This window comes from Coffea arabica, chromosome 11e, assembly GCF_036785885.1.
Source record: "Coffea arabica cultivar ET-39 chromosome 11e, Coffea Arabica ET-39 HiFi, whole genome shotgun sequence".
Classification (NCBI taxonomy): domain Eukaryota; kingdom Viridiplantae; phylum Streptophyta; class Magnoliopsida; order Gentianales; family Rubiaceae; genus Coffea; species Coffea arabica.
Genome location: NC_092331.1, coordinates 15,451,906 through 15,475,174, shown reverse-complemented (window position 1 = coordinate 15,475,174; position 23,269 = coordinate 15,451,906). Strand labels below are relative to the sequence as shown.

Below are 23,269 nucleotides of genomic sequence, written 5' to 3'. Positions count from 1 at the left end.
TTAAGCTTCTTTGCTGGACTTATCTTCAATATTCTCAGGCGGATTGCTGTCTTCTGGACCTTCTTTAGTACACTGCTCGGAGATAGTGGATGGCTCTTTAGATAGTGTTTCTACTGGTGTAGCGTCATTTTTAGATAGCCCTTTTGGAAAATCAAGGCTCCTGTTTACCCCACTGCTCCCATATGCATCATCTTTCATGGAACAATTGCCTCCAGCAATTTCTTCAAGCACCAACTTAGTGGTTGGTGTGAACATTTCTTCCTTTGGTTGTTGTTTTTTGTTGATATCTTGGTGAGGAAGTGCCTACTGCAGAAGAAACTTCGGTGCGATATAGAAATGTTACAGTAACAGATCATCTGCAGTGTAAGCTTTGGACACAACAGTTTTAATATGTCCCTAGTCTTTAAAGTGAGTCTCATAAGCCTTGAGAAAGTAGACAATTATATATTTTTTCAAGGAACCATTAAGTTCAGTATCTACTTCAAAGTGCTGCAGCAAAAATTATTTTTTGAGTTTTAGTCAGCTGTTGTTATCTTTTTTGTTATGCATGGATATAAAATAGAAAGTTATCACTTACACTTTCTTATGCTAGTTTATGCTGAAATGAAGTGAATAGAATCATTTTTTCTGCATCTTCTCCAGATATAGTGCGATTGATTGTTCCCGAATCATCAGTTAAAATGATGGGAATTCGAGCCCTCAAATTCAACAACAGAAATTAACATCAATTTAAATGGAGAAAGAGGATTAAATTGTAATTAAAGAGCATGAATTGGAAACTTTACCTCATATTAACTTCACTTTGTTGCTTGCTGTCGCGCCCCATTTTTTTTTTATAAAAAATTAAATAAATGGTTTGAAAGTGAATTTTTGATTTGAAAAGTGATTTTTGATTTACAAAGAAAGTGGATCTAAATGGGACTTGTAAATGCGACGATTTGACCCAAAATATAGTTTAAAAAGGGTTTTTGAAATAAAAATCGGAGTCGCCACTTGGTATTGAGTTAAGGTGTACCAAGTCACCAAAGGTGAGTTTTCAAAGGAAAAAGTAGAAAAAATCCCTTTTAAACGACTCCTAGTCTACGAAAATCAAAGAAAAGGTTCGGGAGTCAGATTTGATAAGGGAGAAGGCAAAGGCAAAGCCTAAGGCACTCCCTTACCCTAACCAAAGCTAGTTGCGTGACTTAGCCCTCCTTTTCCTAATTCTTCTACCCAAAGTATGTATTGCATGTTGGATATGACTAATGGATGCGAAAAAAAATGCAATCCTAAATCTAAAATGTCTCTTATGAGGATTTTTGGTCCCAATCACATGGGTTGTGATGGCCAAATAAGGAAAACTCTCATAGAGATCACAGGTAATGCAAATGAAGACCCAAATATGAGTGCAAGTGTGAAAATGTGAGAAGAATGCAAAATAAAATAAAATAAAACAAATGTAAGTGCAAGTGTGCAAATGTAAGAAAAGTGCATGTGTGCCAATTGAGAAAATAAAGGTATAATGGTAGTAAATGCATATAAGTGCAATTGGGTGCAATTTGTAGAAAATAAATAAGTCATAGGGAAATAAGAAAAATGTGCGAACATGGCATGTGGATTGAGAAAAATATAAGTAGTGAGAGAGTGTGGATAAAGAAAGTGAGGAAGTGATATAATAAAAATGAGAGTGTATGAACCTAGAGGAATGCATCAAGTCGGGTACGAGAATGACTTCTAACTTCATGATTTTAATTTTCCCTTTGATTAGAAGGAAGAACTAGCGTGCTAAGGCTACTTTATAGCCACACTCGCTCATTTCCCTTATCGAAAGGGGACTCTCAAGCAAATGTACCCTATAACTAGCATGAGGATGTAAAAACCTAAAATGAAGGGGAAATGATTGGAGGAGCATACCAAATGCTAGAAAAACTAAGAAAAATGTATGAAATGTAGTGAGACATGCAAGTATGTACTAACGAGAGGGGACGGTCTATTGGGTCTAGCATTGGACTAGCCCTTTTCTAAAATTCTCTCACAAGCATTGGACTTGCGAGAGCTCGAGGGGAAAGACCATGACCAGCGTTGGACTAGCCACGGTGACGCATTCATCCATCGCATTCATCTATGACTATAAAAAGCAAGTAGACATGCCAATCACCTATAAACACATAGCACATAACACTTAGCATGCTCGACTAAATGCAAGAGCCTAACAAAGCAAATTAACACGTAGCAACAAAAGCAAGCAATCAAGCTAATAAACCTATTACATTTGCTAACTAAAACAAATGGGAAAGAGGAAAAATGAATAAAAATGCTCTCCAAACCCTATCTATTACAAGCCAAGAGGTGTACACATACCCCATAAAAGAATAACTTAATAAAAGCAAACGTAAATGAAATAAATGAAGGGAATTAAGGAAAGGCACGGAAAGCAAAGTAGTCATGCAATTCTCACTTAGCACGTTGGATCACATAGAGGAGAGACAAAAAAGGATAAAAGAAGTTATACCTCCCCGTTTGTGATGTTAGTAAAGTGAACAAGACTTAACTTGGGCTAGAGTCACCAAAGAAAGAGATAACTTGGGCTAAAACCATCAAAACAAAGGATTAATGCACCACTTTAAAGATAAGTAGAATAAAAGGCAAAAAGGAAACTCAGAACACCTTAGAAACTTCAAAAAGGGGTACTAACACACCACCAAATTCTTCCCTAATTGCGACTTAAATGTAGTCAAATAATGCTTAACTAGAAAGAAGGTAAATTGTCAAACAAAATTCTAAAATAGAAAACGACTAAGGACCCACTTGAACGGAAAAGAAAAGTTTGTGAGATCAATTTTATTGTCATTAAATACTAGGGGGCCTAAAAAGGGAAGAAAAAGTAGAATTAACGACTCAAAAGTAAACATAGCAAAAATCAAATTTAAACTCCATAAAATGAAAGATGATCCATTTATTATGATTAAGCAACAAAATTACCAATAGTCTAATAAAAATCCGAATTAAAACTAAGAATTATTAAGAAAACTTTAAATACTCGAAATCTATCCTAAAAGTCCTAATCAATCTGCCCAAAACAAATTAAAACATACCTAAGGAAAAATGAAATTAAAAAGGGACCAAATTGATTGATTTTTTCCAATTCTTAGGCTTTAAAAGCATTAAATGGGAATTGGGGGGTCAAGGTGTAAAATTCAGAACTTATTTCATGCATGCATACGAATGGAGGCTTTCTTCATTTCTGGTTGCTGGGTTTCGGCCAAGGCTTCCTATTGGTTACCCAAACAACTCAAATGGGGCTTCAAAACTCAAATATTCATTAGCTTCCATAAGACCATCATCACATACAAAAATTAAACATGCAAATGAAAGGAATTAAAGCAAAGAATGGCCACAAGATCAGAGTCTTGCGGCAAACTTAGCAGCTCATCTCATGCGATTGTATTCATGTAGAAACTCTTAACCAAACCTGTAATTTCACCATTCAATCGCAAAACAGATCTCAGACAACCAATTCAGGCCAAAACAACCTCAAACAGGTTTTTGAGCAAGCACCCAAGCTCCACCGAAACACAAGAAAATAGTTACTTGAACAAATAAACAAACAGGAGCAAGGGAAAAAAACAGCATAACAAAAGGCAGCAGGTACAAAATGCAGCAAGCAACGTGAGGATTTGCAGCAATTTCGTTCGGCTAGAAAACTTCCTCGATAGCATTGTTAGCAACATCAAGGCACATACCTATTCCCAACAAAATATCTTAAACACAGCCTCGCCAGCAGATATAGTCAAGCAGCGAGTAGAATCCAACATATCAAACCAGCCGCAACTTTGAAAAACAAAGAAAAGAACAGCTGCCGCAACAAGCTGAGAGCTGGAAGCTTGTTGCAGCAGACTTTTAAATCTGATTCTTAAAGGCCCTAACAGCCATAACAAATGGTATACAGCCCATTGTTGATCAAAGCAAGGAAAAGGCATGAAGGATGCACGGTGAATTTCTATCTCTGAGGAAACCTATAGTGATATCATCAGAGACCCACTGAAAATTTACAACTTTATCGCTAAAAATCCAAGAAGACAGCCATGACACGGATCCACCATCTCCCAATATACACAAATAACAAAAAAAAAATGAAGGAAGAAAGCTCACAACAAGTTCAGCAACAGAAATCTATTCAATCATCCAGATGAAAGCCTGATGAACGAGGGAAAGGGGAACAGAAGGTTACCTTCGCTCCTTTGAATAGCGGAAAAACAAAACAGCGTCTGGATGGAAGATTGACAAGCTTTAGCGCAGGCCAAACGAATCTGAGAAAAGTTTCATCTTTTGCTGCGATTGCCCTCCAGAATCCCCACCACCTCCCTTCCTGTTGATTTGCCCGTTTCTTCCTCGCTCAACAATCCAGACTTAGCTGCTATCCCAGATCCCCATCTTTCTGATTCTCTTTGTTTAGCTCTTTCCCGAAACTCTTGATTTTTCTCCCCACCGTATCTTCCTTCTATCTCTCCTCTTTTTTCTCTGCCGTCAGATCTTCTCTTCTTTCTATCCGACCTCAGCCCTTTCAGCCGTCACCTTTTCCATCCGTTACTTCCCAAAACCCTTCATCCGACGCTGCTCCACATCTCACGTCCTTCCCCTTTCATTTCCACCCTCCACCTATCCTCTTCTAGAACTCTCTAGGGCCTGCGGTGTCCTAGACACCTGGCCATTCATCACTTAAATTGCCCTCAAGGGCCTTGCTGCAACTCTTCTTTGCAAGCTGCGGTCGTTCGCAGCTTGCATGTAATAATAATAATAATTTTTTTTTTAACAATAAACTTGCATAAAAATAAAATCTAACAGAGATAAGGCATATTTTTTAGACTATTTTCCCGCAACTCTTAACACTAAAAAAATCTTAAAATGTAAGTAAACGGCTAAATGATCAAAAATGAATATAAAAAATAATAATAGTCTAAGATGCTATAAAATGCTAAAAGGTGCCTTAAAACAAAAAAAATAGATAATAGTTATTACTAAAACAAAAATGAATGAGTTAAAAAAAATTTGGTGTCTACAGTTTGCCCCTCTTTGTCTGAGTTTTGAAAAAACTTGAGACAAAGAAGTAGACACCAAATACTTACCTGTGTTATTTGGCCGCAAAATGATTCCAACGAACAGGAATTTAAAACGGGATTGACCCGAACAGGAATTTAAAAAGGGACTGACCCGAACAGGAATTTAAAACGGGACTGACCCGAACATGAATTTAAAACGGAAATTACCCGAACAGAAATTTAAAACGGGACTGACCCGAACATGAATTTAAAACGGGAATGACCCGAATAAGAAATTTAAAACGGGACTGACCCGAACATGAATTTAAAACGGGAATGACCCGAACAAGAAATTTAAAATGGGAATGACCCAAACAAGAATTTAAAACGGGACTGACCCGAACAAGAAATTTAAAACGGGAATGATCCGAACAGGAAATTTAAAACGGGAATGACCCGAATAGGAATTTAAAACGGGACTGACCCGAACAAGAAATTTAAAACGGGAATGACCCGAACAGGAATTTAAAATGGGACTGACTCGAACAAGAATTTAAAGCGGGACTGACCCGAACAAGAAATTTAAAACGGGACTGACCCGAACAGGAATTTAAAACGGGACTGACCTGAGCAGGAAATTTAAAACGGGACTGCACTGGGGAGGTTTAAACAATGAATTGAGTTTTTACCTGGGAGTAGTTCAAACTTTTTGTACCAAGAGGGAGATTTGATCTCTGTGGCTGAAGCGATAGCTGATGTTATTTCTTATGATCAAACTTTGCCAATAACATTATCACTTCGTCTTTGCTTACTGGGGAGCTATTTCTGACATCGATTTAGGTGCGAAAGGGAGAGTGGTTGTTTTCGTTTGTAAGTGCAACGTTCCTGCAAGAAAAGAATAAATAATGGACTTGCCACCATCATTTGATCCGGTTTGCCTTGAGAATCGTGTAAACATGAGTCTTGTAATGCTTTTGCCTCTGTTCTGCGGCGTCTGCCTTAGTCGAACTTGTAATTTTGAAACCTTTCAATTTCTGAGACTGATAAAGTACGTATTTACCACGTCACCAAATCTATGTAGCAGCTTTGATGCATTTTACCCACTTTAATAGATGATTGAATCCCCTATTCTTGCACAAACCCTAGGGTTTATCATCCATTCGAATCCAATGGTGAAAGAATGATGCATGAAAATTTGTCATATAAAAAGCAATGATATATGCAAGATGTTTTCCTATGTCAGGCAAAGATGAGCATGCAAAAGAATGCAGACAACCACAAGCAGTCGAACGCAAATAATCGAGAGAAACCAAGAGGTTTATAAAGATACATTTTGCAAAAGAATATTCGTAAAGAAAAATACAAATTTGGCCAACGAATATCATATTCAAGACTTTGGATATATTGGCTTCAGAATTCGATACTGGCAAAAGTATCACAAACATGAGGAAAAGTCTAAATGAACCAAGTCACCAGTTGTTCCTTCTCGTGCTCGTCTGTTGAGAAAACCTGCCTTGGCGCCCTTTCGGGTTTTCACCAAGGTTGCCCCCACCCTTTTTGTTTTTGTTTTGTCTTTTCTTCTTTTTTCTTTCTTTTTTTCTTCTTTTCTTTTTTTTCTTTTCTTTTCCTTTTTGAGACGCCCTTTCGGATTTTCACCTAAAGAATAATGAAATATCTCGACCATGATCGACTCAGAAATATGAGTTAAAGATTTCTGGCATCAGTAAAATGCACTTCCCTTGTAAGATTAGGCGAAAGCATTATGGATATCACTTGCCAGTTGATTAACAAATTTTCTAATAGAAATACAAAAAGTGACAAAAGTCAGGACTTTGGGCTTTGCAATGAGGTCAGGTGGGGTGTTTTTCAAGAAAAGTTGAGGCTTGAAAGTAAATGTTGATGCGAGGTGTGAAATAACTTGAGATTGCACTATTTTGAAATCGTCTCCGATTTTGAACGAAACTGAGGAAAATTTGCCCTAGTTTGATCGAATTTTCTCTCTTTGCATTTTTTTCATTGCATTTTCCTCACTTTTGCATTTTTCTTTAAAAACTAAATTTGCCCCAGTGTGGGGTTCTCTTTTCTTTTTGATCATCTCTCTTTCAAAATAAATTTGCCCCAGTGTGGAGTTTGCAATTCTCAGGGGTTATCAAACGAAAATTTGTCAATTCTGATGGCTCAAAGGGGACAAGTAGAGATAAAATGTTTTAAGTGTAAAAGAAGATGGCCTGACTTGCATTTCGCCGTTTGTATGAATTTCTAAAGAAAATTTGCATGATCAAATGAAAAACTTCTTGCACATGTCTGAGTTGATGGGTTGAGTGAATGTTCATCCATCCATTTCTGCCAAAATAAGTGCTCCGCCAGGTAATACCTTTTGGACAATGAATGGCCCTTGCCAATTTGGAGCGAATTTGCCTTTGGCCTCATCCTGCATTGTCGCGCCCCACTTTTTGATTCGAGTTGAATTGTGTGGTGTGTGGTGTGCAATGTGTGAACGTGTGCAAAATGAAAAGTAAAAGGCCATGGGACTTAGAATGCGACGATTTGGCCAAGTGAAGTTCAAAAGGGTTTTTTGTATCAAAAATGGAGTCGCCACTTGGTATAGAGTTAGGGTGTACCAAGTCACCCAAAAACGATTTTTGTTTTTGAATAAAAAAAGTAAATAAACCCTTTTTGAGAACTTTCGGGTCTACGTAACCAAAAGAGGGATCGGGGGTCACATTTGACGAAGGGGAAGGCAAGGATAAAAATTCAAGGCACCCCTTCGACCTAGCCAAGGCTAGTTGCGTGACTTGAACCAATTTATCCTAATTTTTCTACCCAAGGTATGTATCGCGTATTGGATATGTCTATATGAATGCAAAAAACCTAGACCTAGGGGGATTGGGGGAAATTTCTCTTCAAAGGTTGAGTGGTGCCAATCACATTAATTGTGAAGCCCAATAATGATCCTTTTGGAGAGGTCACACCTAAACCTAAATGACGTGAAAAATGAGTGGAATGCATGCCATGTGAAAGTGTGAGTTTGTGTGAAGTGAGAAAAATGATAAAAGTAATAAGATAAGAGTGAAGGTGTGCAAATGTAGATGAAAGTACTCGTGTGCGAGTGAAGATAAAAATGTTCGTGTGCAAGTGAAGATAAAAGGGTTCGTGTGCAAGTGGAGACAAAAAAAGTGTTCGTGTGCAAGTGAAGGTGATAAAAAGGTGCATGTGTGCAAATGAGACAAAAGTGAAAGTGTAATGATAGAGTGGATTGAGAATGCATGAGTCTAGGGAATTCATGCATATTGGGTACGGGGAGACCTAAATCGTGACTTGATTTTCCCTTTGATTAGAAGGCGAAACTAGCGTGCTAAGGCTATCGAGTAGCCACACTCGCTCGTTTCCCTTATCGGAAGGGGACACTCAAGCAAAATGAACCCTATAGCTAGTATGGGATGCAAAACCTAAAGTGAGGGGAAAAGGGGGGCGAGGATCATGCCAAATGATAAAACTAAGGAAAATGCGTGATATGTAGTGAACAGGCAAATAATGCATTAATAAAAAAATAAAGGAAAAATCCTATTGGGTCTAGCGTTGGACTAGCCCTTTCTATGAATTCCTAATGAAAAAATGAGCCACAACTAGCATTAGGCTAGTGTGGTGACGTACATTCATCCATTCCATTCATTCATGGTTATGAAAGCAAGTAGACATGCCAAAATGCTCGTAAACACGTAGCACGTAGCACTTAGCATGCTCGACTAGATGCAAGAGCCTACTAAAGCAATTTAACATGTAACAACAAAAGCAAGCAACCAAGGGGAAGGGGAAATGGACCAGATGCTCTACGAGCACTATCTATTACAAGCCAAGAGGTGTACACATACCCCATAAAAGCATAAAGGGGAAGGGAAAATGGACCAAATGCTCTTCGAGCCCTATCTATTACAAGCCAAGAGGTGTACACATACCCCATAAAAGCGTAAAGGGGAAGGGAAAATGGACCAAATGCTCTTCGAGCCCTATCTATTACAAGCCAAGAGGTGTACACATACCCCATAAGACTTAAATAAAAGTAAAAGCAAGTAAATGCATGCAAGGAGGCAAGGAAAGCGAAGTAGACAGGCATATTCACATAACACATAAGAGCACATAGGAGAAACAAAAAGAGATAAAAAGAAATTGTACCTCCCCCGTGTGTAATGCTAGTAAGGTGAACGAGACTCAACTTGGGCTATGGTCACTAAAGAAGAAGCTAATTTGGGCTAAAACCATTCAAAGGAAAGGATTAATGCACCAATATAATGATAAAAGATAAATATGACACTCGGAATCCATCAAACATCGAATCCGTCCTCACTTTGCAACTTAGAAATGATCAAATAAAATAAAAAAAAATAAATAAATAAAAACAAATTAGACCAACCGATCACCTAAACCATCTCAACATGAATCTTCCATCAATTGCAACTCAATGAATATCAAAAAACTAATTAAAGCCCAAAATAAAGGCATGATCATCCAATCTCCAAGCATAACATCTACTAAAAACCCCAAAAACAAGCATTACTCAAACATTTGAATCTAATAAATCGTTTAAGCACTTCAAAGATTCCAAAAATAAAGAAAGAGTCAAACAATGATTGAAGTTGCAATGATTTTAGGACTTAATTACAAGATACTAAAACATGCTTGGGCTATTGTGGCACAAAGAGAAACTTAGAGGGATCAAATTGATTAAATGTTCCAATTACTTGGGCCATAGTGGCATAAGGGGAAACTTGAGGGGGCAAAGTGCTACATTTAGAAATATTGGCATGCATGCATACGTAAAGAACAAAATTTTCTGCAACAAACAAGAAACTTTCGGCAAACAACAAGGAAATTTCGGCAGTAACAAGAAAATCTTGGTAGGCTAAGCTAGCTCATCCGCAAATTCATCTATGAATCTTTAGCTAGCAAAGCATTAAACTAACTCCAATTAAAGCATGCTTAAACAATACTTAATCAAAGTAATTTCTTGCAAGTTTACAAAATCAAAAAAAAAACTGCTGCACTTTTGTTACAAAACCAACTCAAAGATTGCTGCATTTGCATTTTTTTTCAAACAGATTTTGGCAAAAACTAAAGCCAAGTTTGGACAAGTTTTATCTAGCAACATCCCCACCTTGAGTCAAACAACATAACACCCAACTTGGTTCCCCCAAACAAACCAAAACATAGCAGGAACAAACATGCAAGTGCTAGGAAATTTTATGCCAAGAAGATTCAATGTTCCTAACCTCATCAAAATTCCAGCAATGTTTAAACGTTGTTCAAACTATTTAGAGCCAAACGTACATCTTCAAAACCAATCAAACACTACCCTTTTCTACAATAGATTTAGCTAGCAAAAAGGAAATGGGCAAAACCAACTTATGTGTTGTTGCAAGAAGCTAAGAAAACAGCAAGTTATGGAGATGAACTGCAGCAAAAGAAAGAAAACCATCTACGGCAAAATTTCTGTTGTTATGTCGCAACTCCATTCACATGAACTTCACACATATAAAGCTCACCAAGCTCATGGGTTTATGAGAAATGCAGCAAAGAATCCAAGATGAAAGTTCATGGCTAAACTGGAGAATTGTAGCCAGGGAACAACATGTGTCAACTCATGGCTAGATGAAAAATGCAGCAAAGGAACAACTAATGCAAGCTCATGGCTAGGCTGAGAAATGCAGCAAGGGAACTACAAATGCAAGCTCATGGCTAGGCTGAGAAATGCAGCAAGGGAACTACAAATGCAAACTCATGGCTAGATGAAAAATGCAGCAAAGGAACAAATAAGGGAAACTTCATGTGTCACGGCTGGAAAATTCTAGGACAGAAAGTTCGGCAGTTTTGACTTACTTATTCTCAGCAAACATTCGACCATAGCTCAAGCGTTTTAAGGATGCAAATGTACAAACTCAACACCTAAACTCCCCTTCCTTCCCTTCTACATAAGATTAAGCATGCAGCTTAAGCGCGAAAATTCATTGGACAGCCATAAGAATGCCACAGAAATTTCGGCCACTTGCTCATATGTTTTCCAATAAAGAATCAAACGTTTCTTTCAAACCTTATTGAACCCAAATACACACAGCTTTGATTAAATACTTTCAAATCCAGGTTTGCAACTTTACACTAAGCAAATGACTACACAAACAAGCCAATCAAGAACAACAAAAATTAAACGGAAAGCCATGCCAAAAATCTAAAGCATATGTGCGCAAGACTGGTTCAATGGTTAATTTCAGCAAACATTTGGTTCTAATTTAAGGTTTTCAAGCCTTCCCAAACACGCACGTATATTGCATCTTCAACTCCAACCAAACACATAACTTACGTGCATTAAACCAAAGAGGAAAGTCAGCCATTTCAGAAAGCTTAGCTACCCAGAAATTATCAACCAAAATGAAAATCTGTTTGCCGTTCAACTGTGAATCAAACTTCAGATTCAAAGCACTTCAGAAATAACTCACATTCATGCTAAAAATTGACCCAAACAAACCAGAAAACAAAGCCAATGAACCAGAGTTTTAAATGAGGACAGGTAAGTTCACGGCCAACCTTCATACAAAATCAGTTAACGGCCAACCTTAGATTGCCGCAAGACTTTTCATTCATTTTTTATCTTCAACCCAAATCACAAATCTTTACCATTATTGAATCACATCCCAACAATCAACATCATGAATTTTTAGGCTTCTAACAAGAAAACAATATGCAACACTTCCACATGTAAAAATCTATTCCAGAAATTCCAACTCTTCGGCCCCTTTAGCGTTAGAACAAAATGAAGAACTAGCCCAAGACAAAACAGGCATGATCGATAACTACCCAAACAAAACTGATTCTCACGACAAACAAACTCCAAAATCTTCAAACCCAACCTCCGACCACAAACCCAGAATGTCAATATAAACTCATCATATCAAAACAATGTCCAAACCTGCAACTCTCTACCGTGAAACTTGCGGACCAAAACTGAAAATTTATGAAGTCTAATGGAAAAGGAAAAACATACAAACTACTGAGCTTGTTGGGAGATATGAAGCCAGAAAAGGATTACCTTTGTAGCCTATGAAGTTGAGATGTAGGAATCCAAATTTTGGGAGCTCAAAGTCTTCTGTCGTTCGCTGGAAAAATGCAGGCTGGAAGGTCAAATTTTTTGCTGCTCTTCACCTCCTTGCCCGTCGATTTCTCTCTTCAGGTTTTCCGAAACCTCTCTATCCCCCTCGACTCTCCCCTCTTGTTTTCTTCGGATCTTCTAAGCCCTCTTTCTTCCTCCACCCCCTAACCCCAGCTTTCTCTTTCAGTTTTTCTCTCGCTGTCCCCACTCAATCTCTCAGCTCTCAGTTTTTCTTTTAGCCGTTCTTACTCTCCCCAAAAACCTCCTCACGGCTGAGCCTCCTCTTACCTTTTATATCCACTTCCAAATCTCCTAAACCCTCATCTCAACGATGAGGATGAGGGGCTTGTTACCCCTGTGAAATCCAGCCCTCCAATTGTCTCTTACGAATGTCCTTTGCACGCTGCAAAAAATTGCAGCGTGCATGCCGCGACAAAATATTTCTTTTTTTTTTTTTTTTACAATAATAATTACAGAAATGATAAAATAAAATATAAATAATAATAATAACAAAATTACACAAACCAGGTAACAATAATTATAACAAAACAAAAATAATTTTAAACAAAAAACTAAACAAAATGGCCATTTTTTAACTTTCAATTTTCCTCTTTTCATCATTTTCTTTTTCTCAAAATAACTTAATAAAAATAACTAAAGTGCCCAAAGATTGAATTTAAAGAAATAAACATATTTTTGTGAACAATTTTTCCTTTTTTTCTTTTTCCTCTCTCTTTTTTTATTTTCCAATCCATCTAAAACCTATTTTTTTAAATTTTTCTTCTTTTCCTCTTTTTCTTTAATTTCTTTTTTTCTCCTTTTTATGATTTTGCATTTTCATTTTTCTTTCAAGAAAGCATTGAATAAAAACAAAATGACTAAAATGATTTTTCTTTTCTTTCTAAAAACTCTATAAACTTAAAAACTAAAAACTAAAAACTAAAAACTTAAAAGTGATTAAAACCTAAAATGACAAAATAAAAATGAATAGACAAACTAAAAGGGCAAAATGAATAAAACTAAAATAAAAATAACAACTAAAAATACAAAACACACAACAATGAACTAAATGCAAGCGATCTAAAATAAAAATCATGAAGTAGATGCTACATACAAATTATTCAAAATTTGGTGTCTACAGTTTGCCCCTCTTTGTCTGAGTTTTGAAAAAACTTGAGACAAAGAAGTGGACACCAAATACTTACCTGTGTTATTGGGCTGCAAAAAGATTCCAATGAACAAGAATTCTAATACGGGACTGACCCGAACATGAAAAATAAGACGGGACTGACCCGAACAGGAGTTTAAACGGGACTGACCCGAACAGGAATTTAAACGGGACTGACCCGAACAGAAATTTAAACGGGACTGACCCGAACAGAATTTAAACGGGACTGACCCGAACAGGAATTTAAACGGGACTGACCCGAACATGAAATTAAACGGGACTGACCCGAACAGAAATTTAAACGGGACTGACCCGAACAGAATTTAAACGGGACTGACTCGAACAGAAATTAAACGGGACTGACCCGAACAGAAATTAAACGGGACTGACCCGAACATGAAATTAAACGGGACTGACCCGAACAGAAATTTAAACGGGACTGACCCGAACAGAATTTAAACGGGACTGACCCGAACAGAAATTAAACGGGACTGACCCGAACAGAAATTAAACGGGACTGACCCGAACAGGAATTTAAACGGGACTGACCCGAACAGAAATTAAACGGGACTGACCCGAACAGAATTTAAACGGGACTTCACTGGGGAAGTTTGAGACAATGAATTGAATTTTTACCTGAGAGTAGTTCAAATTTTTGTATTTAGAGGGAGATTGGATCTCTGTAGTTGAAGCGATGGCTGACGTTGGTCCTTATAATCCAACTTTGCAAATAACATTGCTTTAGGTTTGAAAAAGAGAATGATCGCTTTCATTTGTGAACGCAGTGTTCCTGCAAGAAAAGAATAAATGATAATGGATTTGCCACCATTATTTGATCCGTTTTGCCTTGAGAATCGTGTAAACATGAGTCTTGTACTATTTTTGCCTCTGTTCCGCGGCATCCGTCTTGGTCGAACTTGTGACTTTACAAATTCTGAGACTGATCAAATACGGATTTACCACGTCACCCAGTCCAGGTGGCAGCTTTGTTGCATGTCACGCACTATAACTGATGATTGAATCCCTTATCTTTGCACAATCATTAGGGTTTATCATTCATTTGAATTCAATGGTGAAAGAATGATGCGTGGAATTCATCATATAACAATCAATGTATATGCAAGATTATTTCCTACGTCAGGCACAAATGAGCATGCAAAAGAATGTAGACAGTCATAAGCAGTCATACACAAATAATGGAGAACAATCAAAAAGGTTCGTAAAGATACATTTTGCAAAAGAATATTTGTAAAGAACAATACAAATTTAGCCAACGAAAATCATATTTAAGACTTTGGATATTTTGCTTCGGAATCTGATACTGGCAAAATATCACAAACATGAGGAAAAACTCCAAACGAACCAGGTCACCAGCTGTTCCTTCTCGCGCTCGTCTGTTGTGAAAAAACCGCCTTGGCGCCCTTTCGGGTTTTCACCAAGGTTGCCCCTACCCTTTTTGTTTTGCTTTTCTTTTTCTTTCTTCTTTTCTTTTTTTGTTTTTTTTTGTTTTTTTTTTTTTTTTTTACGAGGCGCCCTTTCGGGTTTTCACCTAAAGAATAAAGACACATCTCGACCATGATCGACTCAGAAATATGAGTTAAAGGTTTCAGGCATCAGTAAAATGCACTTCCCTTGTAGATTAGGAGAAGGCATTACGGACATCACTTGCCAGTTGATTATCAAATTTTGCTAATAGAAATGCAACAAATGACGGAAGCCAGGACTTTGGGCTTTGTAATGAGGTCAGGTGGGGTGTTTTTCCAGAAAGGTTAAGGCTTGAAAGCAAATTCGATGCCAGGGGTAAAATAGACTGAGATTGCCCTATTTTGAAATCATTTCCGATTTTGAACGAAACCGGGGAAAATTTGCCCCAGTTTGATCGGATTTTCACTCTTTGCATTTTCTTCATTGCATTTTCCTCACTTTTGCACTTTGCTTTGAAAACTAAATTTGCCCCAGTGTGGGGTTCTTTTTCCTTTTTTTTGCTCATCTCTCTTTCAAAAATTAAAATTTTGCCCCAGTGTGGGGTTTGCAATTCTCAGGGGTTATCAAACGAAATTTTGTCAATTCTGATGGCTCAAAGGGGACGAGTAGAGATAAAATGTTTTTAGTGTAAAAGAAGATGGCCTGACTTGCATTTCGCCATTTGCATGAATTTCTTAAAAAAAATTTGCATGATCAAATGAAAAACTTTTTGCACATATCTGAGTTGATGGGTTGAGGGAATGCTCGTCCATCCATTTCTGCTAGAATAAGGGCTCCGCCAGGTAATACCTTTTGGACAATGAACGGCCCTTGCCAGTTTGGAGCGAATTTGCCTTTAGCTTCATTTTGCATTGACAAAATCCGCTTTAGCACTTTATCACCTTCTTCGAATGCACGCCGACGGACCTTTTTGTTGTAAGCTCGGGCCACCCGTTTCTGATAACACTGACCATGACAAATAGCATTGAATCGCCTTTCATCGATCGATGTCAATTGTTCATGGCGCTGCTTTATCCAATCAGCCTCTTCCAACTTAGCTTCCATGAGGATTCGCAACGAAGGAATTTCAACTTCGGCTGGTAATACAGCTTCCATTCCATACATGAGTGAATATGGCGTTGCCCCAGTCGATGTCCGGATAGAAGTCCGGTACGCCATCAATGCATAAGGCAACTTTTCATGCCAATCGCGATGCTTTTCTGTCATTTTGCGGATAATCTTCTTCAAATTCTTATTCGCGGCTTCTACAGCTCCGTTCATCTGAGGCCTATAAATGGCGGAGTTGCGGTGTCTGATCTTGAATTGCTCGCATAGTCCATCCACCATGTCATTGTTCAGATTTTTGACATTGTCAGTGATAAGCGTTTCAGGCACCCCAAATCGACAGATGATGTGATCTCTCAAGAAATTGGCAACTACCTTCTTCGTCACATGTTTGAATGACTCCGCTTCAACCCACTTGGTAAAGTACTCAATCGCCACCAATATAAATCGATGTCCATTTGAAGCAGGTGGATCAATTGTACCAATCACGTCCATACCCCACATTGAACAGGGCCACGGGGCGGTCATGCTATGCAACTCAGTGGGTGGAGCGCGTATGATGTCACCATGCATTTGGCATTTTATACATCTCCGGACAAAATCTATACAATCATGCTCCATAGTAAGCCAGAAGTATCCGGTTCTCATGATTTTCTTCGCTAGCAAATGGCCATTCATGTGAGGTCCACAAACGCCACTATGCACTTCTTTCATCATATACTGAGCTTCATCTTCATCAATGCACCTTAAAAGGTTCAAATCAGAGGTTCTTTTGTACAACACTTCACCATTTAAGAAAAATTTGGAAGCCATTCTACGCAGAAAACTCTTGTCTTTTGTACCAGCATGCAGAGGGTAAGATCCAGTTTTGACAAACTCCTTAATATCATTATACCAAGGAACATTGTCAGAGGGCTTATCTATAGCCCAACAGTGAGCAGGTTTATCTTGAAATTGAATCTGGATCGGTTCGATCTTCAACTCATCTGGATACTGAATCATAGAGGCTAAGGTGGCCAAAGCATCGGCAAATGCGTTTCGGGCTCGTGGGAGATGTCTGAACTCCAAATTTAGGAATTGCTTGGCCAGAGTGAGCAAACTACAATGGTAGGGCAGAATTTTTGAATCTTTGGTTATCCACTGCTTCAAGATTTGGTGCACGAGTAAATCTGAATCACTGAAAGCTACCAACTCCTTGATCTCCATTTCCAAAGCCATTTTAAGACCAAAAATGCAAGCTTCATATTCAGCCATGTTGTTTGTGCAAGCAAATTGCAATTTGGCAGCGGCAGGGTAGTGTTTTCCTTCGGGCGAAACCAGAACAGCTCCAATTCCAGCTCCTAGAGAATTTGAAGCTCCATCGAAGAAAAGCCTCCATTCAGGGCTCTGCTCACTTATATCGTCCGTGGCGCCTACAAATAAGATCTTTTCATCAGGGAAATAGGTGTGAAGTGGCTGATAATCATTGTCCCTTGGGTTTTCCGCCAGATGATCAGCTATAGCTTGCCCCTTGACGGCCTTCTGAGAAGTGAAAACAATATCGAACTCCGAGAGGATTATTTGCCACTTAGCTAGACGTCCAGTTAGCATCGGCTTTTCCAAGAGATACTTCAAAGGATCAGATCGGGAAATAAGATAAGTGGTATGGCTCAACAGGTAATGTCTCAGCTTTTGAGCCGCCCAGGCCAACGCACAGCATCTCTTCTCAATGAACGAATAATTAGCCTCGTACTGCGTGAACTTCTTGCTTAGGTAATAAATGGCTTGTTCTTTCCTTCCAGAGTCATCGTGTTGCCCCAGAACACATCCTACGGCTCCGTCGAGCACAGACAAGTGCATGATCAATGGTCGGCCCGGCTTGGGTGGCACCAGGACCGGAGGGTGCAGCAAATAATCTTTAATCTTGTCAAAATCCTGTTGGCACTCTTCATTCCAGTACAACGGCACATTCTTTCTTAATAATTTGAACAACGGCTCACATGTGGCCGTTAATTGGGCAATGAACCTCCCAATAAAGTTGATCTTTCCTAAGAAGCTTTTCACGTCCTTCTGAGTTTTCGGCACTGGCATCTCTCGAATGGCTTTGATTTTTGCCGGATCTATCTCTATGCCTCTCTTGCTCACGATGAAACCCAACAATTTACCAGCTGGTGCCCCAAAGGCACATTTCGCAGGATTTAACTTCAAATTGTATTTTCGCAGCCTTTCAAATAGCTTCCTCAAATCATCCAAGTGATCCTCCGTCCTTTTAGACTTGATTATGATGTCATCCACGTAGACCTCCATCTCCCGGTGGATCATATCATGAAATAGGGTTGTCATGGTCCTCTGATACGTTGCTCCAGCATTCTTTAAACCGAAAGGCATGACTCGGTAGCAAAAGGTACCCCAAGGGGTAATGAAAGCAGTTTTCTCCCTATCTTCTTCTGCCATCAAAATTTGGTGGTAGCCAGCAAAACAATCGCAAAAGGATTCAATCTCATGTCCGGCAGTATTGTCTAAGAGAATGTGAATATTTGGTAGAGGGAAATCATCTTTAGGACTGGCTTTATTAAGGTCTCTATAGTCAACACAAACTCTCACCTCTCCACTCTTTTTTGGAACAGGGACTGGGTTTGAAAGCCAAATAGGGTAATGGGAAACAATGATAATGTTGGTTTGGAGTTGTTTTTCAATTTGTTCTTTTATTTTGAGGCTTATATCTGGTTTGAATTTTCTGGGTTTTTGCTTTACGGGTGGAAAAGAAGGGTCTGTGGGTAACCTGTGCACCACCACGTCAGTTGAAATGCCAGTCATATCATCATAGGACCACGCAAATACATCCTGGAACATAGTCAAGAACTCAAGCATCTCCTTTTTCTGGCTCTTATTCAAATGAATACTAATCTGCACCTCCTTAATTTCATCCTCAGTTCCAATGTTAACCTTTTCTGTTTCTTCCAGGTTCGGTTTCGGTTTTTCCTCATATTGTTCAAGATCCTTTGCAAACGAATCGGATACTTCCTCATTATCACTCTCGCTTTGGAGTTCGGATTCACAAACCTCCAAGTCGTGAGTGATATAGAGATTGCCATTATCGAATTCCAAAATTGTGATATCCAAAGGATCAAATAATTTTATTTTTGGCCATCTGAAAGAATTAACGAATGTGGGATAATAAGTAAACAAACACACAACCAACAAATGTACAAGCAATATGAATATAAACAAGCGAATAAACAACACAACAACGACAAGAACAACTTGTGCATTTTCATAAAACCTTTGATTGAAAGCAGATGGAAATGAAAACTTAACAATATTTACATGTGCAGACGTTAGTCAAAAAGGAAATTGTTTTCATTGGCTATTTACAGATGCAAAGGTATTTTCATGAATTCACATGAATGATAAACCCCTTTCATTTTACCGAAACTCCTTCCGAACGGGCAGGGACTCGGCTGTCCAATTGGGAATTGATCCTTCGAGAATGTCAGGAAATTCAGCTTCGCCTGGAACAATATCTTCAAATGTTGCCCCAACGAACAATTGGGCCAAACTTGCTTCAATTTCGTCAACTGGGTTGATTTCTGACATGATCACCTCAGCTGATCGTGGGAAAGTATAATGCAGTGGTGGAATGTCAAGAACCCTTTGCCTTCCTTCTTTCTCCGCTTTCTTGCGCTCCTTCATCTCTCTGATGTCCTTGGCAGTCGGTCGGAAACCCAAACCAAATGAATCCTTTTTCTCCACAATCTCCACTGGCTTCAGAATTCCTTGCAAATCTCGTCCCAGCCCTTTGTCAAATTCATAGCCTCCACGGATCATTTCTTTGGCCATCATGACACTAGCCTTTGGTAAAACTCGCTCCTCGTTTGTGATCCAACTTACAGAGACGATATCAGCCGTGCTATGAGGAGTCATGGTGACATTGCGGCTTCCATTCTCCTTTGACCCAGAATCGGTGATTACAAGGCAATCCTCTTCGGCAAATATAGTTATCAGCTTGTCATTTACCACAAACTTCAGCAACTGATGCAATGAAGAAGGCACAGCCCCAGACTTATGAATCCACGGCCTGCCAAGCAAAATGTTGTAAACACTAGGAAAGTGCATGACTTGGCAGGTTATTTGAAACTGGGCGGGCCCTATTTCGACGACTAAATCCACTTCTCCTATTGGCTCTCTTTGCGCTCCATCAAATCCTCGAATTATAGTCCCTGAAGGCCTCAGCTTTATGTCTTGCAACCCTAGCTTTTCCAAGGTGCTCCAAGGACAGATATTAAGCGCAGATCCGTTGTCAATCAATACCTTCGGCAGCATTTTCCCATTGCACCTCACAACTATGTATAGGGCCTTGTTATGTCCAATACCCTCCACCGGCAATTCATCGTCAGAAAAAGTAATTTGTTTGGTGAATAACACGCTTCCAACTACATGTGAGAAATTATCAACAGAAATGTCCCTAGGGATTTGAGCTTTAGTCAATACTTCGATCAGTGCGTCCCTATGCGTGTCTGAAGAAAAGAGTAGATCCAACATGGATATCTGGGCAGGCGACTTACTCAGCTTCTCAACTACATTGTACTCACTTCTCTGAAGCCTCTTAAGTAAATCCAAGGCTTCTTTCTCAGTGATTGTTGGTTTAACGGGCGGCTCGGAGTTATTTGCTCGAATCGGACTGGCAGCTTCACGTGGATTTGCAATCTTCCCCGTTCTGGTAACCACTGACACTTCCTTCTTTGCAATTGACTTTTCCCCAATCTGCACGTCAGGTTCATCATAATTCCATGGCACTTGTTGCAGACTTAAAACAGGCTCTTGCTTCGGGAATTCAATGACTACGGGCTTCAAAGACTCCCTCTCAGCTGGCGTGAGATCCAAAATAAAAGGCTTTTCGTCCTCTTCAAATGGCAATTCTATGACAAATGGCTGGTCTGTGATTCCAAATACTTCAGCTTCCCTCGCCAACTTTTTGACTTGTTCCACATACTCTGCATCATCCAGAATAACCCCAACGATATTAGCGTGCTCCGGCAAGGGGTTTCTATTTACGTTCGGTCCTTGTGCCTCCCTTCTCCTAATTACAATTTCCCCAACTTCAACCATATCTTGAATTTTATGCTTAAGAGCTTTACAATCCAAAGTCGAGTGTCCAGGTGCCCCCGAATGATAAGTACAGACAGCTTGCGGGTTATACCAGGCGGGCATGCCATATGGATAGGTAGGAGGGGGTACCGTACTAATTTTCCCGGCGGCCTTTAACTGTTCATATAATTGGTCTAAAGGCCTACCTAAATTGGTAAATGTACGGCTAGGGGGTCGGTTGTAAGGTTCAGAAGGTTGAGGTTGGTTGTAAGCAGGTCTATTTGGAGGCGGAAATCTTGGGTTATATGGAAGGCGTGGTCGGTTTTGGGGTGGATTTGGTTGAGAAATTTGAAAAGGGGCTGAAGGTGGGTTAGGATAGCTTGGGCGAGGTCTAGGGTGCTGGATATTAGTGGCATATACAGGGTACGGGTTTGGATAATAAGGGTAATGGGTTTGGTAGATTGGGCTGTGTTGGTATCGAGGTCTGGGTGAAGGATTTTGGTTCCAAACAAAGGTTGCATCCCCCTCCTTCTTTTTGAACGGTGGCTTTTTCACATTGCTTCCTTGACCTTGTAAAGCATCCAACTGAGATTTAAGGGCGGAAACATTGACAATCTTCCCAGCCCTCACAAAGTCATCAAACTCCTCAAGTTTATTTACAATTGCAGCAAACGAACATCCGGTCATACGGAAAATCTCTTCGAAGTACGGCGGATCATGGGCTTTGATGAATGTGCGAATAATTTCATCCTCAGTCATCGGTGGTTCCACCTTCGCAGCTACTTTTCTCCACCTCTTGGCATAGGTCTTGTGGTCCTCAGAAGGCTTCCTTTTCGTTCCTTCCAGAGTAGTCCGGGTCGGCGCTAGCTCGCAGTTGTACTCATATTGTCGAATGAAGGCATTGGACAGATCGAGCCAGGTCTTCACTTCCTCTGGCTTTAGGTTGGAGTACCAATCGAGAGCATCCCCTTCTAAGCTTTCTGGAAATAATCTCAACGGCAAATTCTCGTCATCCACTGGCTTGCCCAACTTGTTAGCAAACAAGCGCAAGTGCGTCTTTGGGTTGCCCGTGCCATCATATTTGTTGAACTTCGGAGTCTTGAACCCCTCCGGCAGTTGTACGTTTGGAAATAGGCACAAATCATCGTAGTCCAGCACCCCTTGCTTGCTTAAACCTTGGCTTTTCCGGATAAATTCATCAAAACGATCCAAGCGTTTAAGTAACTTCATATCAATCTGGGCAGACGAATCTCCCATTTCTGGCTTATTTTGAAAAACGTGCTCCGGCACAACGGGCTCTGCGGTAGTCTGAAAGAAAGTCGGTGGAGTTACATGCATGTTTGGATCACCCTGAGGCTGGAATCCTTGCCCATAAGGGGGATAAAAAGGAGGATTTTGAGTATAAGCATATTGCGGATTGAAAGTTCCCTCAAATGTGGTTTGAAATGAAGGAATAACAAATGGTTCGGATTGTGGTTGTGTAGCGGGTACAGGTTCAGGTCGCACTCCGCTACTAACGAGCTCGTCAATCAACTTCTTCTGAGCGGCCATTTCTGATGCCATTTCCCCAAATTTAGTGAGTAACTCAGTCAACTGAACCCCAGGACTTGCGGTTTCCGGCTGGGTAGTTGCAACGAACTTTTCGGATGATTCTGGTTGAGTACTCATGTCTACACGATTCCTTTGGGTCTTACTTCGGGATCGCGTTATAATGGGGCTTCGTCGAGAAGCTATGTTGAAATTTACCTGTGAATGCAAAAGACTTCTTTAGACAAACCAATCGTTATTAGCTTTCTGCAATTTATTCAAAAGGGAAAAAGAAAAAGGCATGAGTTAGTAATTATTCAAACAACTCGGATGCATGTCCTATGGGGGGACCCTTTTTGTGCCAAGGGTAGGCTTAGCATGATGCAACACTTTCGGAATGAGACCCGTTAATCAAACCTGTTATTTGACAAACACTTTTGTGAAAAGAGATTCATTTCATTGCAGAAGCTAGATACATCTGTTTACATCATATCGCGAAGGCGATTTCGTACAAGATCACCAAAATTCCTAAGCCTATCTAGTACAGAGTCTTTACTTTCTCTTGCATATGGCATCTTGACACGTTCGGCTTGATCATATAATTCCCCACATTTTCGCTTCATATCTTGGCGCCTTTCTCGCTCCTTCTCATATAACCTCTTGTTTTCTTCTGCCTTTTCTTTGTGCGATTCGATGGATTTCTTCAACTGTACCACCTCCATGTCCTTGGCTTTAATGATGGCTCTCAGCTTCTCAATTTCCTCATACGGCTCATGTTGCAACCCTTGCGTGGTGGAATCTTTCAACCAATCCTCGTATGGT

The 23,269-nt window shown here is 39.6% G+C and overlaps 1 protein-coding gene across 1 annotated transcript; it reads right to left on the bottom strand.

Annotated features, from left to right (window-relative positions):
• On the bottom strand, nucleotides 1-22,177 carry LOC140021157 (uncharacterized). The gene is made up of 7 exons (XM_072071928.1): nucleotides 21,692-22,177; nucleotides 19,290-21,097; nucleotides 17,723-18,098; nucleotides 17,171-17,461; nucleotides 16,696-16,846; nucleotides 15,599-15,885; nucleotides 1-303 (listed from the first exon to the last, which is right to left on the bottom strand). The coding sequence occupies exons 1-7, from the start codon at nucleotides 22,175-22,177 to the stop codon at nucleotides 1-3; spliced, it is 3,702 nt and encodes a 1,233-aa protein (XP_071928029.1).
• Nucleotides 22,178-23,269: the final 1,092 nt, after the last annotated feature.